This window comes from Podarcis pityusensis (assembly GCF_964106645.2).
Source record: "Podarcis pityusensis genome assembly, chromosome: 8".
Taxonomy (NCBI): domain Eukaryota; kingdom Metazoa; phylum Chordata; class Lepidosauria; order Squamata; family Lacertidae; genus Podarcis; species Podarcis pityusensis.
In genome coordinates, this window is record NC_138033.1 from 65840984 (window position 1) to 65854558 (window position 13575).

Below are 13575 nucleotides of genomic sequence, written 5' to 3' on the forward strand. Positions count from 1 at the left end.
AAGGTATATATAGAATTTGTACTGTTAAAACGGAAAGGGGTCAAACCATCGGAAGAGGTATTGAAATTTTGGGAGGTTGGATAGTTACAATGGAATGGTCTCGGTGGTGAGGTGCACATTTTTATTCTTATTTATTTTTGATTATTACTTTGTCAAAAGAAAAAAAGAAAAATACAGTAATAAAAAGATGTCAAAGAGATAAATACACGACTTTTAAAAGACATCTAAAGACAGCACTGTATCAGAAAGTTTTTAATGTTTGATATTTTGTTATATTTTTATATCTGTTAGGAGTTGCCCAAAGTGGCTGGGGCAACCCAGTCAGATGGGCGGGGTACAAATACAACAGCAACAACAGCAACAGGCTGCTGATACTGCTTTCCAGACAGTCCCTCTTTTTGGGTGGGATTCAATCTCATACTGGCAAATTCAAGTGCAATTAAAGCTCATTAAATAGCCAGAATTCTGCATACACAGCGTGCATTTCAAGCATGTCCTTTTTTTTAAAAAAATGAACAAATTCTGCCATATTAAGGGTGATAGGAATTGTAGCCCTGTGATGGATAAACTAAAGTTCCCAGGATTCTTGGTTTGTGTGTGTGCTTTACATCTATGGAGTGTACACAGGAGAAAACAGTTTGCCTGGAAGCACTCCAAGAAACATATAGAGTCCTCTTTCCAGAGAAGGAACTAATCCTGTTGAACTGCAGTGGCTAATGTAAAGAGAGGTCCAGGGGCTTTAGGTAAAGGTAAAGGGACCCCTGACCATTATGTCCAGTCGTGGCCGACTCTGGGGTTGCGGCGCTCATCTCGCTTTATAGGCCGAGGGAGCCAGTGTACAGCTTCCGGGTCATGTGGCCAGCATGACTAAGCCGCTTCTGGCGAACCAGAGCAGCGCACAGAAACACCGTTTACCTTCCCGCCAGAGTGGTACCTATTTATCTACTTGCACTCCGACGTGCTTTCAAACTGCTAGGTTGGCAGGAGCAGGGACTGAGCAACGGGAGCTCACCCCATCACGGGGATTCGAACCGCCGACCTTTTGACCAGCAAGTCCTAGGCTCTGTGGTTTAACCCACAGCGCCACCCGTGTCCCTTAGCCTGTCTTAAAAGCTGTAGCTTTTAAGGGAAGGGGTATTCAGCAGGGAGGGGGAAATATACACAATACAAAAGTCTCGAATTCAAATCAGAGCAGGAGGTGAAGCTTGCTTAAGATGATGGCTGTCGTGGAGAATATTTCATTGTACTCCATAGGCTATTCTTCAGGGAAAGAATCTTTCTTTCCTTTCTCTTTCTTCCCCTCCTCACCCTCCTCTTTCTTTGCTTTACTAGCCTCCCTCCCTCTCTTGATTTCGGGGACAGTCCAGATGCTTAGAATTCAGTAGAAAAGGCTGCTAAACCAGCCAAACCAGTTTCTCAGTTAGGGTAATGGCCAGTTAAGTACCGCTATTTGCCATATCCAAAGAGGTGGCTCTATTGCCATAGAGATAAATGGATGGGCCTCACCTGGCTGGATGGAGAGCAATAAGTCAAGGGAGCTGTGAAGGAGAGAGTTGAGGGCTGGAGTTGGGCTGATGCTGGAAGCTGGACAGATAGACAGACTGACAGGGCTGAGGTATTATTATTTGGGTGGTTTTGTTCGGTATTTTTATTGCTGTTACTGATGTTATTCTTTTTTTGTATCCTTATGATGAGGTCTTACGATTTATGTGATAATGGTTTCAATCTTGTTGTGTACTTTTTGATGTATTTTGTTTATTGCTGATGACTGCTTTTGTCCTGTATACCTGAAGGAGCGTCTCCACCCCCATCGTTCAGCCTGGACACTGAGATCCAGCGCCGAGGGCCTTCTGGCGGTTCCCTCATTGCGAGAAGCAAAGCTACAGGGAACCAGGCAGAGGGCCTTCTCAGTAGTGGCACCCGCCCTGTGGAACACCCTCCCATCAGATGTCAAAGAGATAAACAATTACCTGACATTCAGAAGACAATATGTAATTCTGTACTGTTTTTAACACTTGATTGGGAGCCGCCCAGAGTGGCTGGGGAAACTCAGCCAGATGGGCGGGGTATAAATAATAAATTATTATTATTATTATTATTGTAATTATGTAAATCTTTTCATGTTGTAAGCCGCCTTGAGCGTAGTTTTAATCTGTTGGGGTGTTAGGGCTGTGAGCTTCTCCATCTGATGCTCTGGTTGTATTTACAGTGGTACCTCAAGTTACAAACGCCTCAGGTTACAAACTCCACTAACCTGGAAGAGTTACCTCGAGTTGAGAACTTTGCCCCAGGATGAGAATGGAAATTGTGTGCCAGCGGTGCAGCAGCAGCAAGAGGCCCCATTAGCAAAAGCACGCCTCTAGTTAAGAACAGTTTCAGGTTAAGAACGGACCTCCGGAATGAATTAAGTTCATAACTAGAGGTACCACTGTATGGCTAGATAAACCCATATATCCTAAAGATATATCACTTTGCTGACCTTTATTCCAAGGAAACTAAACCCTGAGTAAATACAGGCATCCCAGGAGTCTCTTGCCATTTAGATATTTGGGTGCACACAACTCTATCCTCCCCTTCCTTCCTTCCTTCCTTCCTTCCTTCCTTCCTTCCTTCCTTCCTTCCTTCCTTCCTTCCTCTCTCTCCCTCCCTCCCCTTTCTTCCAAATGAAACTCTTTCAATTGGCTCTTTTTTTCAGGACGAAGGGTAGGATTCTGTACCCGACAACCACGTACAATTATGGAGTAACATCCCCTCTTGCTTAGACTTTCCAAAGCCGTCTGATTCCTGCATTGCAGAGAGTTGGGCTAGACTTGGGGTCCCTTCCAACTCTGCAATTCAGTGAATGCCCAAGCTGTTTGCTGGCGCAAGACAGCCGTGCTGAAAAGAAGCTGCCCTTGTAAGAAATCAAGGCGTTCAAATAGGCAATGGTCCTTTGAACCCAGTGCCATCTAGTCACAGAGGAGGCTGCCCATTGGGTCTCTGGATGAGTCACTGCCCTGGGTTCACCCTGCTTTCCATTAGCGCCATTCAGAGGTGGGTCATTTGGCCTCATAATTTCACTGGCTGCGATTCGATGGCGTTGATATATGGTCAATGAGAAAAGAGGGACAGACTGTGGTACAGTGGTACCTCGGGTTAAGTACTGAATTCGTTCTGGAGGTCCATTCTTAACCTGAGACTGTTCTTAACCTGAAGCACCACTTTAGCTAATGGGGCCTCCTGCCGCCGCCGCACCGCTGGAGCACGATTTCTGTTCTCATCCTGAAGCAAAGTTCTTAACCTGAGGTACTATTTCTGGGTTAGCGGAGTCTGTAACCTGAAGCGTATGTAACCTGAAGTGTATGTAACCCGAGGTACCACTGTATATAGGGTCAGCTGAAGTATATACCCAAGAAGAGCCTTCCAGTTTTTCACCTGTGAACTGGAAAGGGTATAAACTGGAGAGGTGGGGAGGGATGCCTCAGGCCTGGGAGCTGAATGTAACCCACTGGATCGTTGGATCTCAGAACTCTCCCAAGGCCACACTCTGCTTTGTGCCCTCCTTGAGTGCGTTTGTCTGCCTGAGTGCAATGTATCCATGCACTCTGACAATATCTCTTGCTTTTCTGGGAGCGGGGGAGAGAGCGTTACATATGGAAACTAGCCTGCTGTTCAAAGGTAAAATTCGCACCCACTGCTCCACCCACTTATGCCTCTGGCCCTCCCCAGCCTTGGCATGCGGCCCTCCAGAATGATGCCCAGAAAGGAATGTGGCCTTTGGACTCAAAAAAGGCTCCGCACCCCAAACAGTGTGAGTGATTCCAAGCATTTCAAATGAGAGCAGGAAAAAAATACAATGCATTGACACGAGAGCAGTTGTGATGGTTTATTGGTTGCAGTTCTGGATTTTCTCATATTGATCCACAAGGTCACGGTGTGGGCCTTCAGTTCTCATTCAGTTTCTAGAGGAGGAAAAAGAGACCAAAAATATAGATGTGAATTTGGGCATTAAAATTTAGGTATCAGAATACAGTAATTGCCAGGATGGGCCAGAAGCAAACAGCTTGCTGAACTCAGTCTTTGTTCCTAAACCACGGCTGACCAAATGCCCCTTCTGTATTTTCGTGTGGGGATTTTGGCCCCTGATGAAAATAAAACTTACGGTAAGTCATGACTTGACTTAAATCCCAGTGGGTTCAATGGAACCAAAGTTCAATTAATTAATTAAAAAATTTTTAAATACCCTCTTGGTTTATTTATTTTTTAAAAAAATACCCTTAAGCCTTAAAGCTGTTTGCAAAAAAGAAAACAATATACGGTAATCACCAGTAAGGACAACCCCCAAAAAAGCTATTTAAAACATGCAAAGGTTAATTAAAATCAACAATAAACTGAAAACAGATTAAAAGACATGTCAACATTCTACATACCTGGGTAGACTTGTCTAAGCAGAAATGTTTTAAGCAGGTGCTGAAAAGAATACAGTGAAGGCACCTGCCAGATGTCAATAGGCAGGGAGTTGCAAAGTTTGGAATTTACAGCACAGTCCTACTTATGTCTACTGAAAAACAAGCCCTGCTGAGCTCAAATGGGGTTACTCCCAGTTAAGCGTGTCAATTAATCAGTTGGACTGAATCTTTCTCCCCCCCAAAAATAAAAAAATAAAACCAGAATATGCCAAAATGTTGATGATTTGACTGGGGACCATCTACTGTGCCCTAAAGCTGGAATGCCACTCCCAAACTGCTCACAATGAAATGATAAAAGATGCTTCTCAGTTTCTAACAAAACACAAATGCTGGATTTCAGCATTTGGACACTGAGAACTCTTTTGAGTTCTGAACAAGAAATTATGCAGACGCTAGATGTTAAAGTTTCCCAGACTGGCATTCAAGAAAAAGAAAAGTCAGCTGCACAAGTACGAATTAAGCCTTCCATCCAGACCATTGCAGCTTTGCTGGGCAAAAGACGGGAACCTCACCTCACGAATCCAACCAACGTAAGCAGATACACGGGTGAAAACGGTCGGCTTCTTAGCGGTGTTGCAGCCCAACCCTGATCCAAAGCTCACGATGCCATGAACTTCCCAGTTGCTGCCGCCTTGGCAGTTCAAGGGTCCTCCAGAATCCCCCTGCCAGAAGAAAACAGGATGCATATACCTCTGTTTCCCTACTATGATCCAAGGGCTGGGCAAAATGGAAGTGGAGTCCTGGGTTGGCAAAGCTCACATTTGTGCTTGACAGGGTCCATAGGTCTGTGTGTCTGTTTTATGCAGGCTGAACATGTGGCTCTCCAGATGTTGCTGGACCACAACCCCACCCCCCATCATCCCTGAACATTGGCCAGGCTGGCTGGGGATGATGGCAATTCAACAATATCTGGAGTGTTAGTGTGTGATGGAGGGGCACAGATTCCCCATCCCTGCCTTACAGCAGTTCCCAAACTATTTGAATTTCTGCCTGCAATGCAACTTGTAGGTAGGGCTTTCAGGGTTGGTGTTTGCACCCAACATTTCTCCCATATATTCTCTCTGTCCTTTGGCCCCATTCACCCCTGCCACTATCCAAATCCCCTTAAAAAGAATCCAACACACCTTGTTTCTCCATCCCTGCATATACACCATACGTTTAAAGCACATTATAAATGCTGGAGAAAAGCAAATTCATTTCCTTCTCCTGCACTTCTAGATAATGCATGTTTTACTTTAACCACCAGAGGAAACTGGTTGTGTAGCATTCTAGCCAGCACTAGCTTGTAGCTTCTATGCCTATGTTAACTCCACCCCTAAAAGCTGAGCCATTTTGTTTGTTGCTCTCTCCATACAATATGTCTCTTATTTTCTCTGTCTCGTCTTCACACATTCCACAAACAGTTCCTGCATGAATAAAGCCTTTGAACTCCAGAAAGGGTAAGTGATTATTCCAATCTAATTCACCTAAGCTGCAAAGATCTGCTAACACAACTTCCTAAGTGGCTTGGCAAGGGTCACTTGGACTGAGTCGGGATTCAAGCAAGGACCGCTCTTTGTTTTCATGGAGGAAAATGTGCAAACTAATGAAACCACAAGCAACGTTCTTCAGAGTGAGAAAGTGGGGAAGGCTCTATGAGAAAGGAAGAGTTTGGGGAGACTTACGTTGCAACCTGAAACGACACCATCGCCTCCTGCGCACACCATTGTGGTCTTGACCATGGAGCCCCACCAGTCCCATTTGGTGCAAGTCTGATGATCTACCACAGGAAGCAAGGCCTGCTGAAGGTTGTCAGAGATGGGGCCATTGGCTACAGAGTGGAACAGACAGGAAAGTGGTAAGGAGTCTTTCCCAAAGAGTCAAAACCACATTTACACACAATCTGCTTGCCCCCGTATCCCACTTTGATCTGCCTTCTGGCCTTTGCCAGGCTACCTGAATTTATGAAATCAAAAGCTGGCAACTCTGCATGAATATTGGGGAACCTTCTTTTGGACAGAAGGTCACATTACTCCTTGGGGTGCTGTTGGGGACCACATTTCAAAAGTGGGTGGGACTAGCCCCCCCCCCCCCGTGTGCAGGACCAGAAAGCCCACAATCATGCACCCTTAACACACAGACACACAGTCAACAGAGAGACACTTAAGAGTAGGGATGAGGAGGAACTTGGCTTGGTTTGGATTTTAATGCAAACTTATCTAATTTGCCTTTTCTGAATCAATAGGCAGACTGAAACACAGCTACTCTTCAGTATTCACACTTAATTGAAAGTTGTATTATAGTTCTCCAAACAAGCGGTGTGCAAAAAAAGTGTATCTTAGGAGAAAGTTTGCATAAAATGCATAGATTAGTAAAAACAACACACACATATATATTCTATTAGGGGAAATGGTTTGGTAAAAGAAATAAATGTGTATGTAAGGGGAAATTGCATCCAAGAATGTGTGTCTTAAGATAAATTCACTCTAAAATGCTGATGGTTTTCCATAGGTATTTAAAAAAAAAGAAATTTGCAAACTGATGCGGAAATGTGGAACACTGAACTTAAGACTGTAAAAATGAGAAACTGAGAGAATCTCAAACTGACAGATTCCTCCCATCTTCTTAAAGGCAGACAACACAGACACTGAACTGCAAAAAGTGAGCCTCCTTCTTAGTGTACAGAGAATAATCCTTCGAGAAGTTCTGGGGGAGCTTTGGTACCTTGTATCCAATTGAAGTTGTACTCAGAGTAGACCCAATGAAGTGAATGAACATAAGTTAGTAGTGTTCATGAACTTCAATAGGTCTACTCTCAGTAGGACTGGCATTGGATGCAACCCCTAAGGTTTTTGTCCAGCTGTTTCCAGAATGCTCATGCCCAGGACAGGGAGCACCCAACTTACTCCAGAGTCGTCCCCATCCAGTGATGTAGCAGGGGTAATCCTGGGCTAGCACAGCGTCTGCGGCAGGGAGGCAAGAGGCCTGGATTGTGTCACTGAACTGCACATGCTCAGCCAGTTTGAGGAGGGCAATGTCGTTGCTGAAAAGTGAAGCCGAGAGGGCACAGAGGTTTATGTTTTCATTTTCGAAAGCAGCTTTTCACCCAGAGGAGTCAAACTTAATATTCTCCAGCCTTCCCCAACCTCATGCCCTCCAGATGTTCGGACTGCAACTGCCATCAACCCAAGAGGGTGAAATCTGTCCTTCCCCTGGCAGCTTGCTGAATGATGGGGGGGGGGGAGAGAGAACGAGAGATTGAGAGACAGAAGAAGAGAGAGAGAACGGGGTGTCAGGAAAAAGGACAGGGAAGGGTGGCAAAAAGAGAGAGAAAAGGGGTGGAAGAAAGAGAGAAATGACTGGTACCACCTGACATGAGCGTATGCACCCCTGCAGCAGAATACCCACAGGAAATGCAATTCTTGTCAGGAGAAAGGTAAAGGGCCCCTGACCATTAGGTCCAGTTGTGGCCGACTTTGGGGTTGCGGCACTCATCTCGCTTTACTGGCCTTGGGAGCCAGCGTACAGCTTCCGGGTCATGTGGCCAGCATGACTAAGCCGCTTCTGGCGAACCAGAGCAGTGCACGGAATCGCCGTTTACCTTCCTGCCGGAGCGGTCCCTATTTATTTACTTGCACTTTGACGTGCTTTTGAACTGCTAGGTTGGCAGGAGCAAGGACTGAGCAACGGGAGCTCACCCCGTTGCGGGGATTCGAACCGCAGATCTTCTGATCGGCAAGTCCTAGGCTCTGTGGTTTAACCCACAGCGCCACCCGCATCCCATCAGGAGAAAAGGCACGCCATTTCTGCAACACTGCCTGCATTTGTTAAATCCACTTTTCAAGTTTTCTAAGCCAGCAGCCTGTCGGCATGCAGAGGGTCGCAAGGCCAGCTGGCTAGCCCCAGCTGGGTCGTCTCCTTCCAGCCGTCCCACTGCAAAGACCCATCGGCCTCTGCTCCAACGTAAATCAGCGACCCAGGCTTCAAATCCAGGGCACACTATATCAGCCCAGCAAACTGCGCACACAAAATAGGCGTGAGGCTTGTGGAAGCATACTACAACTACGGATTTATTAATCATAAACCAGGACAAAGAAAGAAACATGTCTTCTCTCTCTCTCTCTCTCTCTCTCTCTCTCTCTCTCTCTCTTGGTTTCTCAGAGAGACAGAGAATAGCAAAAGCTATACACACAACAGAAGTTCCCAGCAAGCTGTGCTGGAATGTAAACAGACATGTGACACGCAACAGTTCCATGTCTACTCCTTAAGGTGGAATGGAATATTCCCAACACAGCCATCATCGTATGTCTTAAGGCAGTGCTGGTAATTTGCCTGTCAGCAATGGCAAACCAATTTAACAGGTCATCCCGTAAGCAGACACCCCCCAAAAAACAACAGCAACACACTCAAGTTCCTATGTGATTTCTCTCACTAGCAAAACCAGATACCAGCAGGAATTATTTTGGCAGGATCAGGACTTGGGCAGCTGTTGCCTGACTTTCTGGATCCCACGTCAACTTACATGACCAAGAAGGAGTTCCACTTCTCGTGGACGATCAACTTTTCCACACCAACAGCCACAGAGCCGGCCTCCTCTACTTCCAGGTTTTGTTTGCCCAAAAGGACGCGGTAAGTCCGACTGGAGCTACAGACATAAGGAACAGGCAGTGATGTTGTGTGTGTATGAATATCAAATGAAATGCAGATTCCTTGATGCCTTCCCAAAAGCTTCCTTCCTTTGTAAATTGAGTATTTTGTCTTCCTAGAAATGAGCAGGGTCTTTTGGCAGGGTGTGTGTCTGTGTGTTATTAATGGGCCAAGTTCAAGGTGTTAGCAGCTTAGGACTAGCTTACCTGCAAAATGCCTTTATTACCCAGTTGACTGCTTTGATCCACGGAACTGGCACGGTTACAAGCACCATATAATATCTGTTCCACCTGATCAATCTTTTAGTGTGGCAGCACCTACACTGTGGAACTCCCTGCCTATTGACACCAGGCATGTTCCTTTGCTGTACTCTTCCCAGCACCTGCTTAAAACATTTTTGCTGAGACAAGCCTACCCAGCGATGAAGAATGTTGATGTGTGCTTTAATCTGTTTTTAGGTAAAGGTAAAAGGACCCCTGACCATTAGGTCCAGTCGTGACCGACTCTGGGGTTGCGGCGCTCATCTCGCTTTATTGGCTGAGGGAGCCGGCTTACAGCTTCCGGGTCATGTGGCCAGCAGGACTAAGCTACTTCTGGCAAACCAGAGCAGCGGACAGAAACGCTGTTTACCTTCCCGTCGGAGCGGTACCTATTTATCTACTTGCACTTTGACGTGCTTTTGAACTGCTAGGTTGGCAGGAGCAGGGACCAAGCAATGGGAGCTCACCCCGTCGTGGGGATTCGAACCACCGACCTTCTGATCGGCAAGTCCTAGGCTCTGTGGTTTAACCCACAGCACCACCCGCATCTAGTTTATAATTAATTTAAATTTTATGAATGTTTTAAATCATTGTTTTTAATCAAAACTTTATTGTCCCCCTCCCCCTTTGTAAACTGCTTTGAAGGTTGTTGGCTTTTTGTTTGTTTTTTACAATCATGGAGTGTATAAATTTTTATGAAATAAATAAAACCAACATTTTATTGAAAGACATTTGATTGTGTGTATCACCCCCCCTTTTGAACCCATGACCCTGAGATTAAGAGCCCCATGTTTGACCGAGTGAGCTATCCCAGATCTCCAACCCCATATTTGCAAAATTCTCATTAGCAGTGATGAGCTATGAATGAACCGCTTTTGGTTCTATCGGACATGTCAAACAAAACGCTCTTGACCTGAGAGTGCAGCATGATTTTGTTGGTATTTTTTTCAGCTTGAACAGAGGGACCTTATAGACTCCTTCCATCCAGAAAAATCCTGTGGCCATTCTGAACAAGTTCTGAAATTATGTCACAAAAAAGTGACCTCCTGCAGTTGGCTTGCCCATTCTGCATTTTTTTTAAAAAAAAAAGTCTAAAAGGTTCGGCTCAGGGTTCAGTGGAACACATTGATGTGAAACAAGGAAATTTGAATGGTAGCGTGGGTAGAGCTGCCATATGTCTGTGTTTTCCTGGACACATCTGGGAATCGGGCTGCAAAAAGTTGTTCAGGTGGGTTTTTGCTGAATCGGCAAAATGTCTGGGAAAACCTGTACATGTGGCAAGTAAGGCAGTTTTTTGTTTTTTAAATGCTTTTATAACCCCCACAAAAGTCCAAAAACTTAAATGGGGAGGGGGAGATCCCTCCCAAAAAATGCTCAACAACTTTGTCCAGATTTTCACTTTTGGGAATATGGCAACCCTAAGTGTGGGTGTTCCAGTATTGCTAGGTGACCGCTCCATTGCAACCTCAGGACCATTGCAGCCTGATGGGTTTCTGCAGTATCCTTGCTGTTGGTGGGGTGCTGCTTACCTGATGCAATGAGCAGCTGTCAAGACCCAGTTGGACTCAATCAGGGTTCCGCCACATGTGTGAGCCCAGACGCCGTTCTTGTTGTACTGGAGGGAGACCTGAAAAGCAACCCCCCCCAAAGGCAGATGGCTGTTAGCTGTACGGGTCAAGAACAAATATTTTGATGTGTCGACCCGGTATCTTTGCCACAATATTGGCCCCACACCTTGACATTTCTTATATATCAATTCACTGCATTTATATCCCCACCTTTCCCCCCCAGTAATTCAAGGCAGCATGCCTGGTTCTGCAGCCTTCCCCATTTCATCCACACACCAACCCTGCGAGGTAGGTTGGGCTGAGAGGTAGTGACTGTCTCTCCTCCAAAGCTGGAAATGGGAGGCAGTGGCAACAGCCGACAAACAATTTCTCCCCTTCAGTATATAGATCCAGCCCACCGTGCTGGATCATCCACTCTGCTAACAGGCCGTGATAATCTTCCTGTCCATGGCTGGGCCTGAGAACTTCAGAACCTGCAGCCGCTTCTACCACTTCTGGTGGCGAGATGTTCCGCAGGATGACACTGGGCCATTTCTCCCCTCCTAAAAAGCAAACGTGACGCTTGCACCACACGTGGGGGAAAAACATTGCGGATTTACCTGCCAAGGCCAGCTATGGGGTCTGGCGTCCTCACCTCCGACAACACGGGAAATGTTGGGTGGATAAGCAGATTTGCCACAGCCGTGGGCTGGAAGAAGATAGCAGATGTGGGGGTGATGAAAGAGAAAATTAGGGAGAGGGAGGAGAGAGACAGAGACTGAGATGAGCATCTTGGGTACTACAAGGGAGCCAGAGCTGGACACATTGGTTTTGTCCATTATTGGTTTAATGAATCTGTTCATGGCTTTTTGGCAGAAGCATCCTTTTAAAAAAAGCTACCAGAGGCTATTTATTTCATTTATTTCTGAATTTATATATTGCTTGATTGTAAACAACAACAACCTCAAAGTAGCTTACAAAAAGAATAAAAATGAAATCACCATTTAAAAAGCAGAACCATTTTAAACTGTCAACAAATAATAATTAAAACCAATGATAAGCTAAAGACCAGATTAAGCAGGTGTCAACGGTCTACATGTCTCGGTAGGTTTGCCTAAGCAAAACATTTTCAGCCAGCGCCGAAAAGAGTACAGTGAAAGCTGTTCCTTGATATCAATAGGTAGGGAGTTCCAAAGTTATGTTCATTTTGTGCAAATTTGTATGCTCTTGAACCACGACGAAGCTCATCTTGGAGAGAGAGGCTACTTCACCAGAGACAAGAAACTGAATTCATTGCATTTCCAAAGAACTACTTTGGGCTGGGCTGAGTCTTGTATCAATGAAAAGACGAATTGCATGCCAAACAGCCCCAACTTAACTGCACCAAAGACACTTACCGTAGCCCAGGATCAAAGCGATGAAAACCAACTTGAACATGGTGACCGAGTGATGGTGATCCAGGGGTGAAGTCAGTGTATTTATAATGGGAACCAGCCTTGACCTAAACCAGGCTTAAATAACAGGCTATATCTGACCTTGCCAAGTTATCGCTTTGCAAATAGAAAGAATAAGGGGACAGCTTGCTCGAAGGCCCTGACTGGATCCCACACTCTGGTTGCTGAAACATCTCACAGCAGGGATGTTGTTCAAGTCCTTTGCACAGGCCTGAGACCTCCCCCTTTTATTTTAAGCTTAAATTTTCTTTTAAGCAGCAACAAAAATTGCTTCTAGGGTGGTGTTCTCTCTGGAAATGAGCCTGAATTTTTCATCTATCTATCTAAATCAGAGGTAGGGAAGGTTTTGAAGCCTGAGAGCCACATTAGTTTCTGGGTCATCTTCTGGGGTCCACATTCCAGAAGGAAAAGTGGGTGGGGCAATAAATATAGATGCAACCTCTTTGCAGAAGGCTACTTTCTACACACATTCAGCACACCCCTCATCTATGCAAGGAAGATCAGAGTTCATGGGGCATTTTCCAGCCAGGCAGAAAAACATCAAGGAGGGGGTGAAGCCGAGCTGGTGAGGGGCATTGCCAGGGGAGAGAAATTTAAATGAAGGTGTCATTAAAAAGAAACATGCCAGTTCAGTCAAAAGGGAAAAGATGCATTCGAGTGGGAATGATTTATTGTCAAGCATTGTGACTCTTTTTCAGAGGCAACTGATTTCACATATTCTAAGGACTGGCAGCAGCTCTCCACAATTTCAGATAGGCATCTTTCTTGGCCCTGCCTGGAGATGCCAGGGATTGAACCTGAGACATTTCCTCATGCAGAACAGGTGCTCTACCTTTGAGCCCTTTCTCCCAAATAAAATAAGACTATAGTTCTCATGGTCTCCAAACAGAAGGATGATTTTAAGAAGTTGCCTTTATAGGAAGTCCATCTAGTTCAATATTGTTCACACTGACTGGCAGCAGCTCCCCAGGATTTCAGACAGGGTTCTCTCCTACTCCTCCCTGATGGTGCTGAAAACTGAACCTGGGACCTTCTGCAAACCCCATGGTCCCTCCACCTGGTCCCAGGACCGGGTGCACTCAAAGTCTGCCCTGGCTTTGCCAGCTTGCTTTCAACTAGGCTGCCAAGGGCACCACCACACACACATCTTCAGCAGGCATCAAAGCCATGGCCTTGATGGGAAAACAGGTGCTTGTGAGACTATCTTGGCATGGCCTTTGGAAAGCAGGAGACAGAAGCA

At 45.6% G+C, this 13575-nt stretch overlaps 1 protein-coding gene across 1 annotated transcript; it reads right to left on the reverse strand.

The window, feature by feature from the left end:
- Window positions 1–3885: 3885 nt before the first annotated feature.
- On the reverse strand, window positions 3886–12415 carry LOC308482771 (chymotrypsin-C-like). Its single transcript, XM_081016276.1, has 8 exons — window positions 12279–12415; window positions 11502–11590; window positions 10864–10961; window positions 8950–9072; window positions 7334–7470; window positions 6113–6258; window positions 4961–5110; window positions 3886–3941 (listed from the first exon to the last, which is right to left on the reverse strand). The coding sequence occupies exons 1-8, from the start codon at window positions 12316–12318 to the stop codon at window positions 3924–3926; spliced, it is 801 nt and encodes a 266-aa protein (XP_080872402.1). The 5' UTR covers window positions 12319–12415; the 3' UTR covers window positions 3886–3923.
- Between the last annotated feature and the right edge of the window lie 1160 nt (window positions 12416–13575).